The sequence below is a fragment of the Puma concolor genome, chromosome C2, assembly GCF_028749965.1.
Source record: "Puma concolor isolate L17-30 chromosome C2, mPumCon1.1.hap2, whole genome shotgun sequence".
In the NCBI taxonomy this organism is placed as follows: domain Eukaryota; kingdom Metazoa; phylum Chordata; class Mammalia; order Carnivora; family Felidae; genus Puma; species Puma concolor.
Window position 1 is genome coordinate 142,228,704 of NC_141675.1, and position 27,614 is coordinate 142,256,317.

At 40.6% G+C, this 27,614-nt stretch overlaps 2 protein-coding genes across 5 annotated transcripts in view; one reads left to right on the forward strand and one right to left on the reverse strand.

The window, feature by feature from the left end:
* LOC112850414 (uncharacterized) overlaps nucleotides 1–27,614 on the forward strand; it is a 327,008-nt gene that overhangs the window by 256,653 nt on the left and 42,741 nt on the right. For all 4 annotated transcript variants that reach the window (XM_086675794.1, XM_086675795.1, XM_086675792.1 and 1 more), the window contains one exon: nucleotides 26,826–26,894. In XM_086675794.1, coding sequence (XP_086531920.1) covers nucleotides 26,826–26,894 — 69 coding nt within the window. The remainder of the gene's footprint in view (nucleotides 1–26,825; nucleotides 26,895–27,614) is intronic.
* CYYR1 (cysteine and tyrosine rich 1) overlaps nucleotides 1–27,614 on the reverse strand; it is a 108,683-nt gene that overhangs the window by 31,685 nt on the left and 49,384 nt on the right. The window lies entirely within an intron of this gene.

Sequence of the window (27,614 nt, forward strand, 5' to 3'; positions counted from 1 at the left end):
CTATATTCCATGATATGTTCTATACAGTGTGTGGATTCCAAATATCATTTATCCGATTAGCTGCCAATATAGACTTGGGATAGCACAACATAATGTACTGTCAGTCAATGTCTAAATGCAACAATTCATAGTTACAGAAGGTCCTAGAACCTTTTTCTTGCAAATGCAGAAAATGTTTCATTTCATTGTTTATAAAACAGCAACATCTCAAAAAGTGGTATTGATCCACAATTAAATCAGCTTATTTTCCAGTCATGCCCTTGAGGTGTTTGATTTAGTTCTAGCATTATGCCTGCAATTCTAAATGGCCGCCGCTAGATAGCAACATTCATTATTTCATTCATGAAACCGGTTCTGAGCATCTAATGTGTGGTAGCCACTCTTCTGGGTGCTGAGATAAAATCTGAATGATACAAAAAAAATTTGAATGATATATGGTGCCTGCCTTCAAGAATTTTAGACCCTATCTGTAGGCATATAAGATGAAGACAAGAAAATAAAGGATTTGATCAGACTCAGCAAAAGAGAACTGTTGTTGTTTTTTAAACAGTATAAATGTCATAGACTAAAGACAGCAGCAATGATTTCTTAATACTTCTTAGTAGCATATAAAAGTTTTTGATCTGCAGGGTACCGTTGTGAAATAGAAACGGACCCGCTTGTTTTGCAAGTGAGAAAACCAAATCTGTGAGAGGTGAAGATAAAGATCTTCTAGCCAGTTTCATGGTAAAGAATAGAGCTCAGTGGTCCTAATCCCCGCTACAGAGCTGGTTATATTCCAGTGGACTGCCTGCTCTCATTGTCTCATCCATTCAGGAAAGTTTACGGAGTCCCTTCACTCTACTAATAAGCACTAGGCATATAAAGATGAACAGTCTCGAAGGAAAGCAGAGAAGGAGAGGAGAAAGGATTCCTGGAATGTGTGGGAAATTGAAGCTCTAAGACCTGATGACTGATTGAATTGGAGAGTAAGCAAGAGGCCAGAGTGCAGAATGTCTTCGGGGTCATGGCCCCTTGCTGCATGAAATGCAGTTCATAAAAATGTGTTGAAATGAAGACTATATGAGATATGCAATCATAAGCTAGATTTAAATGGATACATAGGTTTTCCCTACATCCACATAAGTTTGTCTTTCAAACCTAAAAAATTTCCAATTGCTTGTAGATATAATACTCTCATTTATAATGCATTGGCACAGTTCACCGTTTTGAAGTAACCTTTGCTACAACTTCATACTGAGCTAATTACCTTAACTTGCTTATGATAATTACTTTAGGCAGGACTATCTTTTTCTTTCTGTACTTTTTTAAGTCATATTTTGAGTGGGGAAAAAAATCACAAACCAGTTTCTTAACAGTGACTATGGGGATTTCTACTGAAAATGTATTTTGTTGAGATTTAAGTCCTGAGAGCATCTAAGATGTAAGAGAGTGAATCTGAATATGAAAATTCAGAGCCCTCAGAGTAATCTGTTTTCCTTTTCATTGACTCCAGCATGGAGAGAGGCTCACACAGTTATGGACCTGGCAGAATAACAGCTGCCCTCCAGGCGTAGACTTCTAAATATTTAATAAGGTTCCCATAGGACTTGGGTGGATGTTGGAGGTTGTAAACCTTTCCAAATTAACTGCTGAAGTTGGTAACAGACCTTGATATTGTAATGGGTCGTTGGTAGCGAGCCCATGTGCTGCCTAACCTGGTGTTTCCTCATGTGGTTTTACCAATGGCTAGACTATACATTATACATTGGCCTTCCCACCCTAACAACTGTGATCTTCTTCCTGGACCTTAGCAAGTCCCCATCCTCAGCTGAGACAAGCCTGCAATTGATCACTGTCTGCTGGGGCCATCTTGTGTTTTAGGCTTGTCAATGATTTGCTCAGTTCTGACATTTAGTATCGGCCAACAACTCTCACGAGCCTGGGACTGCCCAGACCCAAGAGCTGCTGTTGGATCACACCTCTCTGAACGTCTTGCTCACAACCTCAGCTGTGCCAGCCTGATGTGGTTGATCGGAAGTGTTACACTTTGGCTTCTTTGTAGGATCTAGCCTCAGGCTCATTTTAATGACTCTTAAAGTCATTCACAATCAATACATCCTTACCATAGCATCAACATCATTCTTTTTCACCGTAGGTGGCTGCCTCTACACAGCTTCAAACAATTTCTGAGCTTTATGGCTTACAATTAGCCATGAGAGAAAAACTGATTTCAACGATGTGTCATTCCAGTAGTTACACTTCCTTCACTTCCAGTGAAGGAATGAGATTGGCCTAGCTGGAGTTGGGGACCTACCTCTAGATCAACCCACTTGCCCACAGCCAGGAATATCACAATTGGCCCAGCTTGGCTCGGATGCTTGTCCCCAGACCTGCAATATATAACCAATGAGGAAAGACGTGGGGGAAATAGAGATGGTCAATTCAGGAAGAAAGGAAAAGTTTTGGCATACAATGACACAGACTATCACACACACTATAACTTTGTGTAGTTGACATGATTAGGATTCCAGGTCCAAGTTTGAATTTATGAGTATGGGCTACAATGATAGAGAATGAAAAAGACAAATGCCCTCAAATCCTGGTTTTGTCTGTCCTTCATCCAAATATATTAAAGGTGCCACAAAGTCAAAACGGTGGCGTCAGGCAGGTTTGCACGTGTAGAACTATGAGGATTTCTAGTGGCCATCTATTCTAGCTGACTTTATTTAAAAAAAAATAATTTAATCTCAAGGTTGGAGAGAATCGTGAATTATGCAATATCAAACACTTCTTAGTATCTCTTCTAGCTTAGACACGATGTTGAAGGTTCAAGAAACACAAAGACTGACGAAGACACAGACACACATGCATGTAGTCATGCATGGCATTAGGTGCAAATGGGGAAGTCTAGTCCAGGTTCTATGAGAGCAGCCAGTGCCGATTCCAAATGTGTTAGTGTATGTGCTAGCATGTGTGGGTAGAGATTGGGTACGCGTGAGAGTGTGAGTGAAAGAGGGTGCAGTGTCTAAGTGGTTGGGGGGTGTTTGAGGATGGATTCCTGAAGGAGGTAAACCCCTTCTGATTACTAAAAGAAGATTAGGACTGAATCAAAGGGAATTGAGGAGATTAGAGCAGAAGCACACTCAAGATCAAAAGAACAACATATAAATGCCATAGGAATGTAGTGTATCATGATATGTTAAAGGGATTATGAAAAGTCAAGGGCTGCTGGACTAGGAAAGAGGCAAATCTCTTGAAGAGTAAGCCACGATTTAGGGAGCAGATTGGGAGGATCTTCATTGACACTGCCGAGATCTTGGTTTTTTATTGTAATTTATGGAAAACAAGTGAAAAGCTGTAAGCACAGGCCAGTCAAAGAGTAATATGGAGTGGAGTGGAGTTGATGGGTACCAGGCTGTGTCCGGGCAGTCCTATTACAAGATCTTTGTAATTATCTGGGAAAAAGATGTCAAGAGACTGAACCTGACCACAGTAGTGGGATATGGAGGAAGGCAGACAGGAGGGAGTTCAAGAACAGCATAGAAAGTAGAATTAGCAGTGCCTTAAAGTCATCAAGTTCAAACTCTGAAAGGATTATCATAATTCTGTGTTATCCACCAGTCATCCAAAGCTGTTGGACATTCCCAGGACTTAGAAGTCATTGAATCTGGAGGCACCTTATTTCACTGTGCAACACTACCCTGTAAATGTGTGACACTTCAGTGGGATTTAGTTCACCAGAAATCTTATCTCTCCCAAAGAAGAGACCTGTCACAGGGAAGAAGGGAAGGGTCCAGCCCAGAAGGTGCCATACCAAGCGCAGGAGATAAATTTTCCTGGTCTGTCTTTAATCAAGTGTGTTTTCCAAAGATGAATATGTTTATAAAAGGCCTATCTGCTCCGTAATATTGTATTACTTAAATTTTGAACATAACGAGCATGCAGGGGTAGAAGGTTTGCTTTATTTGTATAATCAACGAGCTCTTAACCATCCTTCTTTGAAACAACTGTCTTTAAACCTCTGTAAAATGTATATTAAAAATAATAATCTTTGAGTTTTTCTTAGATTGCTTCATGAAATCTGATCTTCTGATCCAGGTCTTTGTACAGTTAGAATCTAACTGGATCAGATGATGCCAGAGGTCCCCTCCAGCTCCCTACCACCACAACCAGTTAGCAGAAATTCCACTTTAATCACACAGCGGCTGCAGGTCAAAAAAAGGAAAGCAAACCAGAGGTGGAAATCTCAGCCTAATGAACATTGAGAAAAGATTAGAAGAGGGTTAAATTTCAGTGTGATAATTAATTACACTCCAACAAGAACAGAATTTTATGAATGTTGGCTAATTGTCATTCAAGCTATATTCATTCACACAAATCTCTTTCCCAACATCACCTCCAATTCTGAGGTGGAAAGAGATTATCTCTTTTCAGTATTTCTTATCTCATTTATAGTTAATACAAACAATCTCAAGTCTGTGGAGATGTAATTAATTATCAAGGTAGTATTACATATCTTACATAAGTAATTATAACTGCATGTACTCATTCATATTATCTAATCAGCTCTTAATTAATTATTCCTACTTTGGATGTAGTTTTATCTTAAGGATCTTGACAAAAAAATGGTTATACCATGACACAACAGAATAGAAGATATTCTACATGCTATTTTTTAATAAAGAGAATAAAAGATTCAAAAATCAAGTGGATTCTGCGCATTTTTAAGAGTAACTATTACAATGTGATTGAACATTTCACTGTATTCTTTGACATTCCAATAGGCCAAGGGGCTAATCATTCCTTGAGCCATGCCACCTACAGGGAAGGAATTATGCCTGGTTTGAACCATCTGAGTGAACCATCTTTTTGCATGTCTCAGAAGTCAGGCAAACTTCATCCTATCCCATCTATTAGGAAAAACTAAAGGCAGGAGGAGTGGCCTGAGAAATAACAATTCTACCAGCAAGAAGAAAACTAGCCCATGTAAACTGTGCAGCCTGGCAGAATACCTATACTTACTCAGGTAACTTCTATTGCCTGTGTGGACAGGCAGAATAGCAAATTACAGTGTAAGTCATTACTGTAGATTAAAGATTCTTCTCTAACAATTCTTCTGACAAATTAATGCTGATTGGACAGAAAGAAGCAGATCCAATAAAGAGCAACACAGCCACAGGAGATTAAGGAAATAATAATCTTTCGTTCCGCAGAGGCACCTAAGGCAGGCAGTTGCTGCAGGAATAGTAACAGCCACGTGCTCCTCTCCATTTCTCATCTTCTCCTGCAGTTTGGAGGGGAGGGACTGTGTGAATAATTCTTCCCGACAGAATCTTAAAGGGAACGATGCATCACTTCCTGTCAAGGTTAGTTAAGATTTGGTGTTTCTTCTTCATCTCTTCCACCCTAGCCTGTCTATGTGACTGGAAGCAAAGGATTCTGGGATGGTAAGCTCACAATATGGGAGGAGGCTGAGTCACCGAGGCATGGCTTGAGACAGCCACGCAGGTGAGCTGCTGATGTGATCAAGAAATAAAATGGTGTTGGGCCAAGCCATTGAGATTTCAGGGTTTATCAGTTTCTGCATAATTATCCTGATTAATGCACTGGTGTGAGTCAGAGCACAGGATATGAAATCAGCATACCAGTTTTTGAATCCCGTCTCCATTATCAATGAGCTCTGTGACTTGACCTCTCTGAAATTCTGTTTTGGGGGCAAGAATCTTGATGAAAGAAAGAGACATTGTAAGGAGTTCCAACTCAGGCAACAAAATGAAGCCCATGGGTGGGCCCTGGAAAGACTACCTTCCAAGAGAGATGAAACTTCCAAGGACCCAGGTTATCAGGCTCCCAGAATTGTAGAGCTGAATAGGCCCCACAGGGCACCTGACTTGGTATAGAATATGAAAGCCAGTCTCATTTTGTCTTGGAATGAAGGCTGCAGTCAACTCTGGATTTGCATTAGATTTAAATTATATCACAAAAATACTGATGCCCAAGCCCTAACCCAAATCAGTTAAATCAGAATCCCTGGGGATGAGATCCAGCTAGGGGTTATATTTTTAATGTTACCCTGGTGGTGCTAATATGAGTCAAAGTTGGTAATCAATGACTAAGTGTAACAAAGAGGGTTTAAAGCTGCTTAAGGACTTTCTGCCTCAGTTGAAATTGGTTCAGGAGGTGAAGGATGGAGCCCAGGGGAAAAGTCAGGTGGATTCAGTGATGTGGAAATAAGGTGATTTTAGCAGCAATTTCTCAACAAAACCGAGACAGTAGTTTAAGTCAACACATTTTCATTTACAGAAATTAAATGGATGGAGTGCTGTTATGAATGCTATTATTTTCTTTTCAGTCCTATTTCAGATTCTCAAATCTACTAAATGCACTTAAAGTGTGGAAAGAAGTTACAAAATTAATATTCAATAGAGAAAAGTATTTGATTGTTTATATACAAAATTAGTAAAACATTAATAAAGTGGTACAGAAATTAAACAATGCTTGCAACCTTTACATGTATAGCCATTAAAAGAGATGTTGGACTATGAAAATAGGCAGATTGCTGTTTCCCAAATGAGGAGAAAATTTAGCCCGGCAATCTAGAAATTGCCATACTGATTCAATCCCATTGTTTCAATGTCCTATTCTATTTATGATCAACCCACATTTAGCAAGGGAGATCAGTTTCCTACCAGATGTGAATGAATCTTAATGGGAAGGTGACCCTTAATTTCCTATAGTCATTTATAACCGTTACTCAGATTTCTCCTGTTTTTGGACTGCTAAGGTTCAGTGAGATGACAAACTCAAAACTATCTGCTGGTAACGACAGGTATTGATTGGACAGTGACATATTAATTATTTGCTTTTGATGATGTACAGAGGTTACTAAAGAATACTCAGCTTATGTAACTAAGTTGCATCGGCACCAAAGCTTTCTATTTTTTCTTCTTAACTTAAAGTCAAAGTCAGCAGTCTTAATAATTTTGAATGGTCCTTAAAATATTCACACATCTGCTCAGATTTAATTTAAAAATGATCCTTTCTCACCAATGTACCCTCATTAGGAAATACAAATCATAAAAAGTTTTAGGGAACAGCACCAATAACTGATTTCATGCAAACAGTTTGGGATTATGCCAATCAATTCACCATTTTGTGATTTCAAAGACTGTTTTATCAATCTTCTATCACTCAAGTCACAGAACATAAAATAAACCATTAACAAGAATTTGGATTTTAATCTATAAGACAGACAAGGTCATTTTTTAAAAGCAAATCAGCTAGCAGGAGTGCTGTGAGAAGCATGCCTACAAAGAAAAGTAGCCATTAAGCCTTTCAGCCCCATTCCATAAATCTTGACCTCTTTTTTCCCTTTTGCTACTAGAGGATAGTTTGCTTCTCATATCATTCCCTAAGGGAAGTTCTTGCACCACATGAGGCTAACAAATATAATTTGGTCTTTTACTATTTTAAGTTCAAGTTATTAAAATGCCATGGACTCAGTGAAGTGTGGCTCGTGTCACATGACCAACCTGAGAAGGAGTCATACATACTGTCCCTGACAACAACATTATGACAATGTGAAACTAATAATTGCTTTTTGGGGGATCAATCAATTTAGGATCAAGGTGCCTGAATGTTGTGTTTTAAAACATAAGAAATACATATTCTTTTCTACACTGAAACCCAAGCAAAACATGTTTTTTTTAGGGAGACCCAGGTGTAAATATTGATTTTATGCTCTCCATTGAATTAGAAAGTCTGCATTGAATCTCACGTTTACTTTCTTTATTTCACCTGTGTCATATTTTCATTTGGTTTGAAATTTGAGCAGCTAAATTCGTCATCAGCTGTACAAGATTTCCATCTTTTACATTTGATAAGTTCTTGAAAAAGTGTGATGGATATATCTCTTCATGTATTCATCATCTATGGATGAAGTACCTATTCAGGTATACGTCTAGAAGCTGTGGACACAACAGTGACATAGAAGGTGTCCGAGTGGCCTCTCTACCAGGAAAGAAAGACAACTAAACAAAAAGACAGTAAGAAATATCAAGGAAGTGGTACTTAAAATAAGGTTTGAAAGGTGAGTTAGCCCAGGATGAAAAGAAAGTACTCAGGAAGAAGAAACAACCTGTGGAAAAGCAAGAGAGAGAACAGGGCATATTTCAAAACAGAAAAGTTCAGTACAGCAAGCACTGTATACAGTTTTGATGGCAGGAAGATATCTGACTAGTGGTTGCACACGAGTTTGGTGAGCTAAACTGGGATGAGATCATGAAGGGCTTTGAAAGCCATGGTAAAGGGGAAACTATAAAGCAGAAGGGTTGGTAGCAGGAATAGAGTTGTGTTTCAGGAAGATGGCAGAGAATATCGAGCGGAGGCAAAAATGGAGACAGAGATGCTACTCAGAAGGTTGCAAAAGAGACGAGGGAAGTAATGGGCAAGTATAGTGGTTGGAATGGTGGTCCCCAAAAGATCACGTCCATGTCCCAATTCCCAGAGCCTGTGAACGTTACCTTATTTGGAAAGAGTCTTTGCAGATGTAATTAAATGAAGGATTTTGAGATCACAAGATGACCCTGGATTACCTAAATGGATTCTAAATCCAATGACAAGTATCCTTATAAGAGACACATAGGGGAGATTTGGCAGACCGAAGAAGAGAAGGCAATGTGACCATGGAGGCAGAAGTTTGAACATGAGCCCAAGGAATGTCGACAGCCATGAGAAACTGGAAGAGGCAAGGAAGAATTCTCCTTTACAGCCATCAGAGGAAGCACGGTCCTTCATACACCTTGATTTTGGATTTCTGCCCCCAGAAATATGACAACAAATTTCTGTTTTTCTCTGTGAAGCAACAGTTTTTGGTAATTTGTTATAACATCCACAAGTAACTAATACAACAAGGCAAGAAAAAGACACATGAGGCAGAAATACAGTGCATTTGGGACACTGAAAAAAGAGCAGAATCCAAAGGCATTTGTGAGTGAGAGGCCAGAAATGAGGTTGGACAGCCAAGCAAGAGGCTATATTGGTGAAAAGATGCTGGGTCTGAATGCACATGGGATGCCAAAGTATCAGTGAGTGGATCAGACTGGCTGAAGAAGAACCATGGTCTTGAGGAATGGGAAGAGAAACTGGAAAGGGAGGAAAAAGGAACAAAATGCAGTACTTTTTGGCAGAAAGGGGGTCTGTGGCAGTGCAGAGAGGGAGGGGGAAAGGGCTGGGTGTGGGGAGTTTGCACCCCAGCAAGTACAGAGCAGTGTCTTAGTCAACTCAGGCTTCGATAAACGTACCACAGACTATGCGACTTAAACCACAGGCATTTATTTTCTCGACAGACCTTTCTGGACTCTAGGACGTTGAATATCCAGGTGCTGGCAGGTTTGGTTTTGGGCGAGGGCCCTCCTCTTATCTTGTTCCTGTCTTCCTTCCCAATGAATCCTTCCACGGCAGGAAGAGAAAGCTCTAGTGTCCCTTCCTCGTCTTAGAAGGGCACTAATCTCACCATGGGGGCTTCACCCTCATGAGCTCATCTAAACCCAATCACCTCCCAAAGGCCCCGCCGCCTAATATCATTATATTGAGGTTAGGACGGCTGAGGAGAAGCTCTAGCTCCTTAAAAAAATAACGTTTATTTATTTTGAGAGAGAGAGATAGAAAGAGAGAGAGAGAGAGAGAATGAGAGAATGAGTGGGGGAGGGGCAGAGAGAGAGGGAGACACAGAATCCGAAGCAGGCTCCAGGCTCCAAGCTGTCGGCACAGAACCTGATGAGGCTTGAACTCATGAACCCTGAGATCATGATCTGAGCCCAAATCGGATGCTTAGCCAACTGAGCCACCCAGGTGCCCCGAGAAGCTCCAACTCCTGAAGACTGCTGTCTGAGGGGCCCAGCACAGGGTAAGAAGCTGGCTAAGTATTAGGAACTGAGCTGGAACTTTCCTGTGCCCTTCTTTTCACTCTTCTGTCCTGCAACTTTCACATCGGTTGGTTGGATCAATACACTGGGGGGTGGGGGTTGGTTGGGGGGGAGCTGCTGGGTGGGAAACAGGTGGGAAAAAGCACTTGGCCACATTTCTCTTTCCAAACACAGGTGACCCACCAAATACTGTCCACAGTGAGAAGATGGGGAGAAGCCTGGGCCGAAGTTTGAAATGTTTGCATCTTAAATTAGGCATTTAAAATTTCCAAACAGGAGGGGCGCCTGGGTGGTTCAGTGGGTTGAGCGTCCGACTTTGGCTCAGGTCATGATCATGGTTTGTGATTTCGAGCCGCCCCGCGTCAGGCTCTGTGCTGACAGCTCGGAGCCTGGAGCCTGCTTCGGATTCTGTGTCTCCCTCTCTCTCTGCTCCTCCCCTGCTCACACTCTGTCTCTCTCTCAAAAATAAAGATTAGAAAAAAATTTTTTTTTTTAATTTCCAAACAGGAGTGTTTTGAACTTAGAAGATTTAAGGACTAAGAGTGAGCAGGAAAGTCACAGATCCACCAAATTTTCAGCCACGGCAGGGGAAAAGCTTCCTGTGAAAAGGTAGTGAGTTAGAGTTGAATTTTGCTTATCAAACATCCTGCTTGTTCAATATACTGTTTAGACATTTAAAGAAAAAGACAGACATTTCCTCTAAGACATCCCAGTAATCAATGTATTTCCTCAGAAAACAATCACTAAGGTGGTAAAGGTCCACTCTGAACAGATGCTTCCCCAGCTCTAGTGCTAAATTTAGGATACCTACATCATGGTGTGATTATTAAGCAATGTTTTCCTTTACCTTTGCTACATCTTATCATTCTTAAGAGAAGTTTTTGTACAGAATGCATCACACACAGGTTCCATTTGTTTTCCCTAGCCAAGGGAAAGGTGTGCAACCAGGTAGATGCAAAAGACCTAGGGTTGAGCAGCAGAACTGAAAGAACTTTTCCATTCCATTCACACAGGCTCCCTTTTCCTCCTTGGTTCACCACTTAATCTTTTGGTCTCATTTCCTTCATCTGTACAGTGGTGGTAATGGGTCTCAATTTCATTCTGTTTTCTTGATGCATGGATTCCCACAGTTAGACCAAATACAATTCTGGCCAGTAATGCCCACTCATCTACCTCCCTGAAGTGTCGAGAGAATGAATGATGGTCTGCAAAATGCACTGAAGATGAAGAGCACATCCTAAGGGAGTTGTTAAGTATCATTTAAAAGTATCAGTCGGCTCAGGTCATGATCTCGCGGTCCGTGAGGTCGAGCCCCACATCGGGCTCTGTGCTGACAGCTCAGAGTCCGGAGCCTGTTTCGGATTCTGTGTCTCCCTCTCTCTCTGACCCTCCCCCGTTCATGCTCTATCTCTCCCTGTCTCAAAAATAAATAAACATTATGGGGCGCCTGGGTGGCGCAGTCGGTTAAGCGTCCGACTTCAGCTCAGGTCACGATCTCCCGGTCCGTGAGTTCGAGCCCCGCGTCAGGCTGTGGGCTGATGGCTCGGAGCCTGGAGCCTGTTTCCGATTCTGTGTCTCCCTCTCTCTCTGCCCCTCCCCCGTTCATGCTCTGTCTCTCTCTGTCCCAAAAATAAATAAACGTTGAAAAAAAAATTTAAAAATAAATAAATAAATAAATAAATAAATAAACGTTAAAAAAATTTAAAAAAAGTATCAATGGATAAGGATATTTTAATAAACATGGGAAATCATGAAGCAAAAGGATCGTGGCTTGCTTGCCGTAATACCTCAATGAGTTAGGGTAGAAAGGAATATACATATTATCCAAGTAGAAAAATAAAGCAAAACAAAATAAAGCAAAAACAAAACCTGACCACCCATGACCGTAAACACATGAATAGAGAGATATTCGTTGCATCTTAAAAAATCTAGCTAAATTTTTAAAACAAAGCACTGGTTCACACACCCACGATGTAATGTATGCCTTGAAATTTTAGAATAGTCTGTACAGGAAGGCAAGGGACTAAAGGCAGAGATGTTCAGAAATAAAACCAAGGCAAAGAGATCAAAGATACTTTCCTCCCCAGTTCAAAATGCGGCATGGGCAGAATTCATCTGCTGTGTATAAATTTGATAACTGCTTTTATTGTTGTTGGTCTTGCAAAAAGAGATGAAATGGAGATATGAATATTGCTTGCTTTGGAGGATAGTCGGGGAGCAGATGAAAAGGCACAGCAAGTTTGACAGTAGTAAGTTACATTTATAGAGCAATAAGAGACAAATATGTTATTTATGAATCTGAGCATTTTAAAAGAAAGTTAAAGTCACTGTTTCTTTCCTGCACACTAATTACTCCAGGCTGTAAAGCCCTCCAGCAAACTGGAAATATTAAATTATTTTGGCGTTTACAATTTCTCTTGGTCTTTGCACCCAGAAGCATTAGGTATGTCAGTGTCTGTCTTTTCTTTGAGAGGGCTCCAATTCCTTGTATACTTTAAAGTGCTGTCCAGGTCCATTCATAATATATTTAATGACAAATTTATTTTCTCTCCCATATTGTTTGTCTTTATGTTGTAATGCACCAGTGGGCTGTAGCTAATTTTAATGTTAAGACGTTTAGTTTAAATCCTCAAAAAATTAAAAATAGAGCTACCCTATAACCGAGCAATTGCATTACTAGGTATTTATCCACAGGGTACAAAAATGCTGATTCAAGGGGCGTCTGGGTGGCTCAGTTGGTTGGGCATCAACTTCAGCTCAGGTCACGATCTCAAGGTTTGTGAGTTCGAGCCCCGCGTTGGGCTCCGTGCTGACAGCTCGGAGCCTGGAGCCTGCTTCGGATTCTGTGTCTCCCTCTCTCTCTGCCCCTCCCCCACTCATGCACGCGCACGCGCGTGCGCGCTCTCTCTCTCTCTCTCTCTCTCTCTCTCTCTCTCTCTCTGTCAAAAGTAAATAAATATTATGTGTATTTGCTTTTGAGAGAGACAGAGTGCTCCGAGCTGTCAGCACGGAGCCTGACATGGGGCTCAAACTCACAGACTGCGAGATCATGACCTGAGCCAAAGTCAACCGCTTAACTGACTGAGCCACTCAGGCACCCCTAAAAATTTTTTTAAATGCTTATTCAAAAGGGCATATGTACCCCAATATTTGTAGCAGCACTATCAACAATAGCCAAATTATGGAAAGAGCCCAAATTTACATCGACTGACAAATGGATAAAAATATGTGGCATACACACACACACACACACACACACACACACACACACACACAGGAATATTGGTGATCAAAAAGAATGAAATCTTGCCATTGCCATTTGCAACACTGTGGATGGAACTAGAGTGTTTATGCTAAGGGAAAAATAAGTCAGAGAAAGATATTATATGATTCCACTTATATGTGGAATTTAAGAAACAAAACAGATTAACATGGGAAAGGGAAGCAAAAATAAGATAAAAACAGAGGGGGGGCAAACCGTAAGAGACTCTTAAATACAGAAAACAAACTGAGGGGTGCTGGAGGGGTGTTAGGTAGTGGGACGGGCCAAATGGGTGATGGGTATTAAGGAGGGCATTTGTTGGGATGAGCTCTGGGTGTTACACGTAAGTGATGAATCACTAAATTCTACTCCTGAAAAAATAAAATAAGGTGAAATAAATTCTCTGATCTTTTTTTTTTTTTTTTTCTTCAACGTTTTATTTATTTTTGGGACAGAGAGAGACAGAGCACGAACGGGGGAGGGGCAGAGAGAGAGGGAGACACAGAATCGGAAACAGGCTCCAGGCTCTGAGCCATCAGCCCAGAGCCCGACGCGGGGCTCGAACTCACGGACCGCGAGATCGTGACCTGGCTGAAGTCGGACGCTTAACCGACTGCGCCACCCAGGCGCCCCAAATTCTCTGATCTTTAATACCGTGTGGAACAGATGGTGCTGTGCTCTTATAGATAAATATTTTTTGTGATAAATTTTTTTTCTTTTTATTCTTTATTCACATATGTTAGGTTTTTTCCCCCAAATGTTTGTTTTTTTCCCCAAATATGGTCTCAGTTTATGTGCTGTAGTTAGAGGTGTCTGTTTTATACTCAATTCTGGAGGTAAGTGAACAATGAAAATAAAAGTAGGTGGATCCTAATTTCAGTAGGGCAATTTTACCACCATTAAAAGCACTTGGAGATACTATTATAATGGAGAGAATATTCAGGGACTTCATTTATTTTGGATACTAGTGACATAATTTAGAGTCTGTTCTTTAGCCGTGGGACACACTTTGAAACATGTAAGTCCCGCCTTCCTAAACTGCTTATTTTAGTCTTTAAAAAGGATAAAAGTCACTTGAGCATTTGATCAAATTGAATCAAAATGATATTTTCAGAGTATTTTGCATTACATTTTACTGATAAAAATGTAAATGCTATTAAACAAGTCCTGAATAAATGATTAAACATGTCATCTAACTTAAGAAATAAATCCTAGATTAAAATTTTTCTCTCAACACCTATCTCCAAGATACTAGAAAGTTCTGATATAGATCTATATATATCTCAAATACATCTACATTTCTGCTGAATTCTTCCTTTCTTCAAACTAACCGTCTCATCTCATTTCTATTCGCTTTTGTGTCCTCTCTCTGCAGTAACAGTCAGGAATCCCGTTGCCTGGAGACCACTCTTGAACATCCATTGCTGTGGCCTCTTGGAGATTTAAGGCATCTAATAAGGAGCTGACAGAAACCATCAGCTTGCTCCTGAGAAAGTAGCATTTTTTTTAAATCACCATAAAGCACTTGTCTGGATATTACGTATTTCAGGTAACTGTAACAACGAAAGCATAGGATACAAAGAAGGAAAAGTACCTTTAGACAAATCTAAATTCTACGAATCCATACAAAAAGGAGGTGGGACAAAAAACCTAAATGTGCACTTTTTAAAAATTTTTTTAATGTTTATTTATTTCTGAGGCAGAGAGAGACAGAGCACGAGTGGGGAGGGTCAGAGAGAGAGGGAGACACAGAATCTGAAGCAGGCTCCAGGCTCTGAGCTCTCAGCACAGAACCCAACACGGGGCTCGAACTCACAGACCGTGAGATCATGACCTGAACCGAAGTCGGTCGCTCAACCGACTGAGCCCCCAGGCGCCCCAACTTTTTTTTTAAATAGAAGAACGTTTCAACTCCCCCCAATTTTTCAAACTATTTTTTTCAAACTATTCTAAAAGGCTCTACTATCTGTATTTTTAGCTCTGTTATTTTTCTATTAACATTCTCATTAGCCCAAAGGAGTTGTGAAGCAGAAAATTCAATAAAATTGCATAAGGCCAACTGTGAAAAAAAGTGAGTGAAGGAGATAAAACACAGCTATAAGAACTCCATATTGCAAAATCAACAAAATGAAAAGGCAGCCTACAGAATGGAGAAAATATTTGCAAATCATACATCTGATAACAGGTTAATATCCAAAATATATAAAGACTTCATACAACTTAATAACGAAAAAGAAAATAATCCAATTAAAAATGGGCAAAGGACCTGAATAGGCATTTCCCCAAAGAGGTTATTCAGATGGCCAACTGGTACATGAAAAGGTGCTCAACATGACTGATCATCAGGGAAATGCAAATCAAAACCACTCTGAGATATCACCTTATGCCTGTTAGAATGGTCATCATCAACATGACCAGAGATAAATGCTGGCGAGGATGTGGAGAAAGGGAAACTTCTCTGGGTGAACTGCTGGTGGAAATGTAAATTGGTGCAGCCACTATGGAAAACAGTATGGAGGATCATCAAAAAATTAGCAGTGGAACTTTCATATCCAGCAATTCCACTTCTGAGTACATACACAAAGGAAAAGAAATAACTATAATTAATGCTGTATGGTGTATTTGAAAGCTGCTAACAGAGTAGATCTTACAAGTTCTTATTACAAGGGAAAAAAAACCTTTTGGTAACTACATGAGGTGACAGGTGTTAAGAATGATGATATAATTATAATTTTGGAATATAATAAAATAATACGGATAAATCCAGTAAAGAAAACCCAGAAGAGCCTCATATCACCTTGGGGCATTCTGATTAGGATCGAAGAGTGCAGCACATCTTAATGGTGTCCAAGGATCAAGAAGAGATTAATATTTGGTGGAAAGTATGCCCTGTTTAAGAAGTTAGGATGTATTTGAGTAATATTTTGCATTTCTGGCAGATAAACTATTTTTTAAATGTTCATGCTCAAAGGAAAAAAAACTTTTGTAAAGTAGAAATTTAACGTGAATTAAAACACAGCTCAGAGATGAAATTAGAAAGAAAACAATGGCCCTTCTTTGCTAAACATTTATGGCTTTGATGCTCTTAATTACACTTTGTTTTGCATACAGTGCCTCATGGTCGCCAAGGTATGGTACATTATTTAGAATTAACATTTCCTCCAAAATTCTTTATCTCCAAGCAAGTAAAAAGCCATACAAGCCTGAACTGCTTGTTCAGGCACAATTAAGATGTGCCTCTCCATGAGCATTTGGAGGCTGCTGGGAGGTGGTACATTCCAGAAAGCTTAAGATTGTGCTTTAATAACAGACAAAACTAAATTTCTGCCATATTTCACAATGTGACCATGTATTGGCTGTTCAACCTCCCTAAACTTCATTTTTCTTTTGCAAGAAAAATGCACGTATTTATTGTATTAAACTCCTAAGGTTGTTATGAAAATCAAATAAGTAGGTATGTAACCAGGTCCCTGGAACTTTATAAGCACTTAATAAACAGGAGCTATTATCATTATCATTCCTATTAAGTTATATTAAGCCAATAGGATCATAAAGTTCTGAGACTGAGTTTGAGGGCAATGACAGAGTCACATAGCTAATTGTGAACTGCTGTTTAAGAAAATAAAAGGAAGCTATTGTCTACATAGTACGAAAGAGTACATTCTGAAGAAACTAGGTTAAGATTAGAAAAAAAAAGTGTTTTTAATGCTTTTTGGAGATGTGAGAGAAGAAATGGCGGTAATGCTGCATTAGGAACTATTTATTCTAGGGAGAAGTATAAAATCAAGGTCCTGCACAGTTCTATCCCATCTGTTTTGTTTGTTTTGTGTGTGTGTGTGTGTGTGTGTGTGTGTGTGTGTGTGTGTAGGTATAACTTACATAAGCAAAGTACATAAATATTACTGCTTGATGAATGATTTTATGCATATGTCATGTAAACCCCTACTCATCAACATGTAGATCTTAGCCACCATCTCAATAAGCCCCCTTGTGCTAACAGTCAAAACACCATCCAGGCCCCAAAGGCAATCACTCTGCTGATATGAGGCTTCGGATCCTCTTCCCAATCTAGAAAAGGGGCTTGTGAGAAATTCAAAGCCTTCATTCTGTACCCTAACTAGACTTGACTCCTAATCCACTGCCTTTACTTCACCCACCTTCAATGTCCCCTTGCCTCTAGCCAACAGTCACCTTTTCATCAACATGCCCTTAATCTAATTAATCTGTACTATGTTAAGTATTCTCTAGACAGGAACAGCTGATGAACTGTGTGACATTCTTCTGATGTTTAGGGACTTTCCCTCCACTATACATTAATGATGTTTCATTGCATTTTTTGATTCACAAATTCTACAACCATCATTGCACTGTATTTTCCAAACCATCCTGGGCCAATGCTAAGAAGGTGACAGAGAAAATAAGCTTTAAAAAGACCTGAAGGTGAACTGTACAGGTAGCTACATTTTTCTTTTAAAGTTTATTTATTTATTCAGAGAGAGAGAGAGAGAGAGAGAGAGAAAGCACGTGGGGGAGGGGCAGAGAAAGAGGGAGAGGGAGAATCCCAAGCAGGTTTTGTGCTGTCAGTACAGAGCCCGACATGGGGCTTGAACCCACAAACCATGAGATCATGACCTGAGCGGAAACCAACCGTCGGTTGCTTAACTGACTGAACCACTCAGATGCCCCCGGGCAGCTACATTTTCAAACTCAAATTCCCCAAAGAAGATTTTCTGGTCCTAGTTAGAGTTAAATCATGGTGCAACAGCAGAATGAGCTTGGTGTTCTTGGTCTGAAGCAGCTCTCCACACGTTTCTATCATCAGTGTGTTCTATGCTCTGAATCTTACCTCGGATACCTGACCCAGGTGCCCAGCCTGGGAATCCTTCCATTTTAGGGAAGAGGAACAGGCCCAAAAGGCGCACTTACCTTTGTAGGCTCCCTACCCGATCTAGATGGGTGCCCACTTGCCAAAAGGACACTAACCCCTCATTTAAGCACTAGACCACTGATGACTGTACAAGAAAATAAGCCCATAATGAGCAAAGGATCACAGTTTACAGACAATCACAGAAAAACTCGAATCATTTCTAATATCATCCTTTTCATAACAGTGCTAGTGAGTTCTGAGCTTGGATTTTTCCACTTGCTGCATGAAAATACAAGGACTATAATAATACAACTGGGTCAAAAATCAAATAGTAGCTACAAAAACCCTCAGCCCTCGGGTTGCCGTGATTTTCACTTGAGTACGCTCAAGGGTTCATTTTACGTTTGACTTTAAAATTCACACTCAATTTTGACACGAGATGTATGACTGAGTTCTTTACACTACCATCCTGTAAAAACAGATGACTCAGCCGCCAGTTCTAACAGCAGATTATTGCAGTCATCATCCAAACATGCCTTATGCTGACTAGAGAGGGCTTTCAAGTTAATGAGGCAAAAACAGCAATGTCCCAATAGAACATACGCTATCCTGTAATAAGAAAAAAAAAAAAAAAAAGAACAAAATATAAATACTAAACAATGTGGTATCATTAAAATGTAGTCCCTTAAGGGGCGCCTGGGTGGCGCAGTCGGTTGAGCGTCCGACTTCAGCCAGGTCACGATCTCGCGGTCTGTGAGTTCGAGCCCCGCGTCGGGCTCTGGGCTGATGGCTCAGAGCCTGGAGCCTGTTTCCGATTCTGTGTCTCCCTCTCTCTCTGCCCCTCCCCCGTTCATGCTCTGTCTCTCTCTGTCCCAAAAATAAATAAACGTTGAAAAAAAAAATTTAAAATGTAGTCCCTTAAAAAATCAAGCATCTTTACTTTTTTCCCACTGTTGATTATTACTTTTAGAGTAGCTGCTCTCCTAACTCGAGTCTATTTTTACACAGCTTTAGAATTCAGATCCCCATAGGAACCAAGAAGCTAGAGGCTGATTTTTCGCAACAGGTTTCCCCTTCATAGTCAAAGCGTCCGCTGGACAAGAAAATGAGGTCAGCCCTAAGAAGAATGGTAATCATTTAATAACATCAGGTGCAAGCCAAAGAATTACAAAAATAAGTCAATCTGAAGCAATAAAAAGCCAAAAAAAAAAAAAAAAAACACCAAACAACCCAGAAACCCGAGCAAAAACAAATTCAAAATTAGTGCTTTTTTTAATCAACTTACCCAACAAACTACTTAAAGAAATTACTACATTCTCCCTCAAGAAGGATGTGGTAACACAATGCCATTTTTCTACCCACTGAGCAGCACAGGATGCGGGTCAGCATACAGATGTGACATCCCCTTAATTATATTAACACCAGGCAATAGAGTCAGAATGGTATTTAGAGTTATTAATTCATTCAACGTGGACTAATCACCTACTATATATGTCCTTTCCCTCTGTCTCAGGGGCTTGGCATATAAAGTATTGTGTGGTGTGGGCAACAGATATGAGTTCTAAGCACCACTGAAATACAGTTACATCTGAGGGGCCCTGGAGGCGGGGTCGGGGAAGGCTTCACAGTTGGTATGACCTATAAGCAGAGGCTGAAAGCGGTAGGAATTTGCCAGTCAGACAAGGTGAAACGATATTCCAGCAGAGGGCACGTGCAAAGTCACAGATGTGTGAAGTAGCTTAGGATTTTGGAAAACAACAAGCAGTCTTGTGTAGCTGCTGTAAAAATTGCAATCTAGAAGTGACAAGAGATGTGGCTAAAGATGCACGCAGGAACTTGATGGTACGGGATCTTTAAGTCCAAAGAGTTTAGCTCATCCTTGCAAAGAGGGGAGTGACACAATCAGATTCGTGTTTTAGAAAGATACTTCGTGTAGCTGTGTGCAAAGAATGGGACCTAGGTGATCCATTATGGACTGTCCCAACAATTTGCATGAGAGGGAACACGGGCTGGATTTGAGGTCGCACTGGAGAAAGTGAGGGGAAAGGGTTGAATTGTGTAGGACAAAGAACTTTCTAGAAATGGTTAGCAATCTCTGGGGTTTCTGACTCGAGCTACTAGAGTAATAAGGGTTTTCTGAACAAAGACCAGGAATCCAGTGGGCCTAAGTTCTGGAGTAGTAGACTGGAGCGAGTGGAGAATGGTTCCATTTTGGGAGACACTGAGCCAAAAAGTGTCTTTTGAATATCCAGATGGAAATGACAAAGCAAAGAGTTTGGAAGATTAATGTCTTCATTCTGTCATTGCCTAGGACACTTCAAGCGCTGGTTTGAAATTATATGCAAGTATTTTTGATGATTTACAGTGGAGGTTTAGGAGAATAAGGACTCTTGCAAGGATTTCTTTGATAGCTTTATGGCAAGTGTTTCAAATAAGGGCACTGTAGTCTAGGGTGTCACTGGGAACCTTGATAGAGGTCTGATTGTCATCCATATAATTTTCAGTGTGAGTTAACACCACCAGCGTCGGTTTGGTGTGAATTAGCCATGTATCCAAACCCCACATCCTGAAATCAGGGTTGTATTGCAACAACATCATCCAATGTAAATAACTGTTTAATGTCATAAATAGGCTTTTAGCAAACAATCTTTTAAAAATATAAATTAAACTATGTCATTACACTTCCCAGTGGTTTCTGCTTTCCCTCAGAGTAAGAGCCAAAGTCTTTATAACAGCCCACAAAGCTGTCCATGATGTGCCTCTTTCTCCTTAACTCTGACTCCATTTCTCATTACTGTCTTCCCCCAGTCACTGTATTCCAGCTACACTGGCCTCTTTGCTACTCCTCAAATGTCAGAAACGTGACGATTCCCTTTTGCTGAGAATGTGTTTCCTGCAGATTTATCTGCATGGTTTTGACTTATTGGTCAAATGTTATCTTTTAAATGAGTCCTTCCTTGACCATTGATTTTAAATAGTGGCAACTAATTTTTTACCAATCCCTATTACCTTCTTTTTTTAAAAAAAAATGTTTATTTTTTAGAGAGAGAGAGAGAGAGCGTGAGTGAGGTAGGGGCAGAGAGAAAGGGAGACACAGAATCCAGGTTCCATGCTGCCAGCACAGAGCCCGATCCAGGGCTCAAACTCGCGAACTGTGAGATCATGACCTGACACTTAACCGACTGAGCCACCCAGGCACCCTGATATTACCTTCTGCTTTATTTTCTCAGTAGTGCCAAAGTATAATTTTTGTACTCCCTCCCAACATCATAGCGGGAGATAATGGTGATAGCATCTGTTGATAGCATCTGTAGAAAGGATCTAGATGGGTTTTAGTAGAATAGGCTGAGCTTGTGCTGCCTTGACTCACAAGCCCAAAACTCAGTGGCTTAACTGAGATAGCTTCTTTCTTCCTTAAAGTCTGTTTAAGTCAGGTGACTAACCATGATGGCTCTCCTCCATGCAGTGACTCAGGAGTCCAGGCTCATTGTAGCTCATGGCCCCAATCGGTCAACATATGGCCTCCATGCTTGCCCCCAAAAGGAAGGAGATTGTGTTGAAAGGTCCCACAGAGTCTTTTACATAACTCAGGTCAGAAGTGACATACATCACTTCTGCTCATGGTCCAATGGTCAGCTAGTTCCATGGTCCCACTTAACTATAAGAGGGCTGGTTGGGAAGTGTAGTCTTCTAAGGGCCCTTCAAGGAAAGGAACCCTGGGCATTGGTGAGCACTTCTCAAGTTTCGCACAACAGCCAGCTTTGGAATGGCTTCCTTAAGATGGAGAGAGCACAGGAGTAGGATCCAGCAGAACTGAGCATAGATCTTGTTGAACCAGTCACTACCCATGTTGCCTTGAGTAAATCAATCATTACCTCTGGGTCTCAGTTTTCAAATCCACCAAATGGGGAAAATAATACCTACCCTGCTTGTATTAGCAAGACTTTTTAGTTTCCGCTACAAAAGTCTGCAAGCAGAATTACCATATTTAGGCGACTGTTCAAATACAAGTACATAAATAATGCAGTATGAAACCTAGAAAGCCTGTCTGGATGAGATGTAACGAATTACGCTGTTCTACATCAACATTGTTAGAGCCGTAAACAATGGTACCATGTCCAGTCTTGCTTGCTTAACGGCTGAGATGCCTAAGCAGCGAAGTAAGGAGCTGTTTATGTATCAGCACTGGTGTATTTTCTATGTACGGAGTATGAAGAAAATGCAAAGGAAATTATCATATATGTTAAACATTAAAGATTACCCAAAGCACAAGTTTGGCGGCTCTTGTGGTATCTGATGCTCTGTTGCTAGAGAGCGTCTACCTAGATCAGCTACTAGGCCACAAAGCCGACCCTATGTTCCAAGGATGGAGGTGTAGTTAGGACAGGGTATAATACTGGCCAACTGTCAGCTATTTGAAAAATTTCATTACCGTGTATTTGAGGCGATATCAAAGTCTTTTAAAGACATCAATTTTTACAGATTTGGCTAATTAATGAGCATATTTGTTGTCAGACATCAAACGGTACTGAACGTACATGTAGTTATTTTGTAAGTCACCTCAAGATTGCTCGTGATGGTAAAATTTTAATGGTAATAATGATAATCATGATTATTGATCATTTTTCCGTATGCAAAAAATGTCATCAATAGCAGGCGTAATCTTATAAATAGATGTCATGCAAAATACTCAAACGTGTGAATTCTACTATTAAAATATGCTTTGGGTTCTCTGGAAAACTCAGTGGAATCTACAGCATCATGACAGAAAGAGTCCAAGTCACCTGTTTTAAAGTGACAAACTGTCCCTATAGAGAGCTTCTTTTTAACTCAGCCTGCCATTTATTTTCTGAGAAAGCTCATTCTGCCTGCATGTATCTATGTCTGATAGACGAATATTTCCTACATTAAACAGATGGGCCTCCACAGAAGCTCCCCCTAGGATTCTAGTTCAGAAAACGTTTCTTGCTGCTAGTAACAGTATTATACACACACGAAACATTAGGAACACGTTTATGGTCATTGAAAGGTCACAGATCGATTACAGCCTAAAATATTAGAGTCCAGGAACCAGTCAGTACTGTGGTAACCAACCCACAAAAATCCATATAAAAATCTGCTAATTGAACTTTGTCATGGAATTTTTCTGCCTAGTCATTGGCCCACATAACTCTACGGTGACGAACAAAAGAAATGGATCGAATAAAGTCAGCTGCAAATAGATACCCACGGCCACGTGCTGGAATGCAGATAGCATATCAACAATGAGATAAAGCTTTCTGAAGCAGAAGGTCACTGAACCAAGATTTCTGACACATGTCCAAGTGCTGGCTTTTAAAATGGAGCGTAACAGAAAGCACAGTGAGTGAATTTTATAGGATGTTTTATGTGATGTTATGATAAAATAGGACCGGGCTATTGCCAAGCGAATGCTCCTTTGTTTCCTTTTGCTAACAACTTCTATGTACTATTGCCTTGACTCAAGGGTTTGGGTTCCTTCCCACCTCCCACGAAGATTACAACCTCGAGAATGATTGTTTTTCTTCTCTTGAAACACTTCTGCTGCTCTCGTGGATAAAAGACATTCACAGAGCTGGTCACAGTTCCAAGTTGATGACCATACATTGTGTGGACACTTTGGAATAGAGAGTATAGAAAAATAAACAGTCCAAATCAGAAGGAACTTTCTACATGGCAGTTAAAAACTGTGTCCAAAATAGCGCACATGCACACACAAACGCAGATACACACAGCTTGAACTATGATCTCTTATCTCTGTCTCTCTTCTTACTAATCTCTTTCTTATTCAGATTTGACAGTATCGTGCTTGTCTTTAATAAATGCCATCAATGGTTTTCAATCATGGCCTGTATCTTAATTCCAGGAGTATCATTCACATGGAGTCTAGATTGAGGTCAGCAAACAATAACCTATGGGCCAAATCTGGTCTGCTGCTTATTTTGTATGCTTATTAGCTAAAAACATCTTTTTTCTTAACGTTTATTTATTTTTGAGACAGAGAGAGACAGAGCATGAACGGGGGAGGGGCAGAGAGAGAGGGAGACACAGAATCCGAAGCAGGCTCCGGGCTCCGAGCCGTCAGCCCAGAGCCCGACGCGGTGCTCGAACTCACAGACTGTGAGATGGTGACCTGAGTTGAAGTCGGACGCTTAATGGACTGAGCCACCCAGGCGCCCCTTAAAACATCTTTTATATTAAAAAACTGTTTATTAATTTTGAAAGAGAGGGCATGAGCGGGGAAGGGGTAGAGTGAGAGGGGGGCAGAGGATCCAAAGGGGGCTCTGTACTGACAGCAGAGAGCCTGATGCGGAGCTTGAAGTCACAAACCATGAAATCATGACCCGAGCTGAAGTCGGATGCTCAACTGAGGGAGCCACCCAGGCGCCCCCCCCCCCTTTTTTTTTTTTTTTTACATTTTTAAATGGTTGAAACCAATCAAAATAATAATATGCTGTGAAACTCAAATTTCAGTGTCCATAAACAAGGTTTTATTGGAGCACATCTATACTCATTTGTTTATATGCTGTCTGAGCCTTCTTTTGGCTGCAAAGGCAGATTTGAGTAGTTGCAACACAGACCACATGGTCTGCAAAGCCTCAAATATTGACTATCTGGCCAAATAAAACAGAAGTTTGTCAGCCCCCACTATGCAAATGGGACCTCCTGGGGTTGAGTAGTACCTAGCCTGTGTGGCTGTCTACTACACCTGATCTCGAATACTCATCCTTTTAAGTGCTTTTTCTCGAGCTAGGCATTTAAGATTTTCCATAAGCTAGGCCCAGACCAGATTCTCTCCAGCCTTCCCACCCACTACTTACTCTTTCCTCGGTACCCTGTAGCTTTTTATGTTGCTTCCATGTTCTAGCTGTGTGTTGACATCTGTGTAGCTTCATCTGTCTGTTGATATCCAACCTGAAATCCCAGCTCAGATGTCACTTTGAACCTGGCAGCTTAGAAATGCGTCTACCTAATGGGATTCCTCACTTCTGTGAATTCGCAGTGTCTTGATCTTCTCTGACACACTTACCGTATCTTGCCCTGCACTCTACTTAGTCATACTCTTGTGTCATTTCTCCTTCTTTGTCCTGCAATCCTTGAGTGTAAGGACTTGCCTTAGGTTCCCTTTGTACCTTTATGAATGGTGTAGGTATGGACAGGCCTGGTGACGATCCCGGTAGACTGAGGGACAAATGCCAGCATCCATCCAGGCCTCTGCACACGGGCAATCACGTATTTCCTTAGTTGCAGTGTCCAAGGAAATTCCAGTGGCATGGCAAAAGACCCATGTTAGTGCTCTAATAAAGCTGCTATGGGGAGGGGTGGCTCAGTTCCATAAAAACCAACAAAATCTTGGAAGGGCACAAGCCCAGGACCCAATCCAGAAGCAGGCAAATACACCGAAGAACAGACAGGCCCTAAACATCGGCAACATTCAGTAAGTAGTGAGATTCCATTCACCGGACCGGGGTCCAGGGCAACAGAGCCAATAAAAAAGGGGATAAAGCGAGGCTGTGGCGTTTGGCCAGGAGAAAACAGCAGCCGGGTCTTAGAAAGACCAGAGTTGTAAAGAGGTGACTGGGCAAAAGTCCAAAGACAGAAACACACTCAAGGTCAGAGCTAGGCTACTACCAAGACAAGGACTGGAGCTGAGTCCCAAATATTGTGTAAGGACTCCTTAAATTATTCTTGCTTAGGTTTGGATTTAATTCTGAGATTTATAGAGCAGAGAAATCTATAAAGAAGGCTTAAGTGGCTCTAGCAGTGGGGGAAGACAAGAGACGCAGAGGGAGGGGGAGAGCAAAGCCTGGGAAAGGCCAGGGTAGAGAGAATTAAATGAGCCCTAACCACACGTCAGGCCTTGATAAGGCTTTTACTTACAATACCTCATTTGACATGCATAAGAGCTGCGAGGAAGCAGCATATCCCCATTTTACAGAAGAAGAAACTGTGGCTTAGAGATTATTAGTGGAGCTGAGGTAAGAAGGCAGCCATAAATGAAGCCACACCAATTCCCCCTGCTACCTACCATTGCCCGTCACACTTTTTCAATAAATATCTATTAAATGAATAATGCAGATAGAGAAATGACAGAGCGGTCTTTTTACAGTTCAACATGGTAAATGTGAGAGCACAGATATTTGTCTTTTTTATCACTGGCCCATTGAACTCAAACTCACAACTCACTCATGGGTACTCTGTGTCCCATGTGCCAACCTGCACACGAAAAAATCTAAAAACATATTGGTTGCTGTGGTCAGGTGCTCTGGATTTCTGGCCTTCCAAGTCATTTTCACAAACATGTCCAAATTCCATTTCCAGATTTATTTCAGTGTGCTCAGTCCCCCTGGGTACTCACCGTCTTCCAATTAACCCTGGTACACCTCGTTCCCTGCATGTTAAATGTTCCCTCAATAAAACCCTCCTTGATCTCTTTATGCAGAAATGGTATCTCTCTCTTTCCTCCACTCTGATAGACATTTCTTTCTATACCATTTATATGGCTCTATCCTTAATCTGAAATAATAGTGGCATATAAGCTCCAGGAGCTTTAGAGTTTGTTTACATCTTTTTGTCCGCCCCCCATCCCCCACCCCAGCAACAGTGCCTTAGAATGGCATTCATACAAAAAGTGTTCAAAAATGTATTAAAGAACAATGTACACACGAAGTTTCACTTTCGTAGGCTCCTCAATGTGGGCATTTTTTCCCTCGGAGGTTTGTTCCCACACTCACCTTATGTTTGACTTGGTTCTTTTCAATTAATACAGTTCTTTCCGGTCACTGGAATTCTTTCAAAGAAGCAGTTGTATGAAATGGAAGACGACGGTATATTGAAGGTAACTAAGGCTTTTCATTTTATGCCAGTTCCAAAGCCAATGTAAGGATCTGAGTCTAAAAGTACTTCTCACTACCAGTAGGATATACAGGCCTATTGGCATACAATCTGTTTTTCAAAGTCTTTAACAAAAATACTGATTCGAGTATTCTTCCTCTGATCGTGTATTCTTCTAAGAAATGCTATTTAAATAACTGTATAATTTCTTTTATTGTATAATTTACATCATTGTAACAGTCTGATAGTTCACAGGGACCCCTTGAAAGACTTATATTTAGAACATTTTAAAAGCGTATTAAAAGGTATTTTCTTCTCATTTGATAAATATTAATGCATTTATTGATGGACAACCAGTTAGGGTTGTCCTAAATTATGAAAAAAATAATCTTGAGTGTGCAGTTATTATAAGAAAGTTAACTATTACTAAAGCTGAAAATATAAAATATATTCTTCTGGAAACTGCACCTGAAAAATATTAATGATAGAATATCTGATGGTTTCTGCTGGATAAGCTCCCTCGTTTTGATAGAGGCCTCCCCAAATGCAATCATTTTAAATTGTCTGTGTAAATAGACAATAGTAGCCATGTAAATTATGGCTTAATATACATAAAACTTAAAGCCACTTATATTGGCCTCTAGAATGTGTTAAATACTTTAAGGATATTGCTTTAAAATTCTTTGCTTAATTTAATATGAAGATTATTCTACAAGCCAGCAAG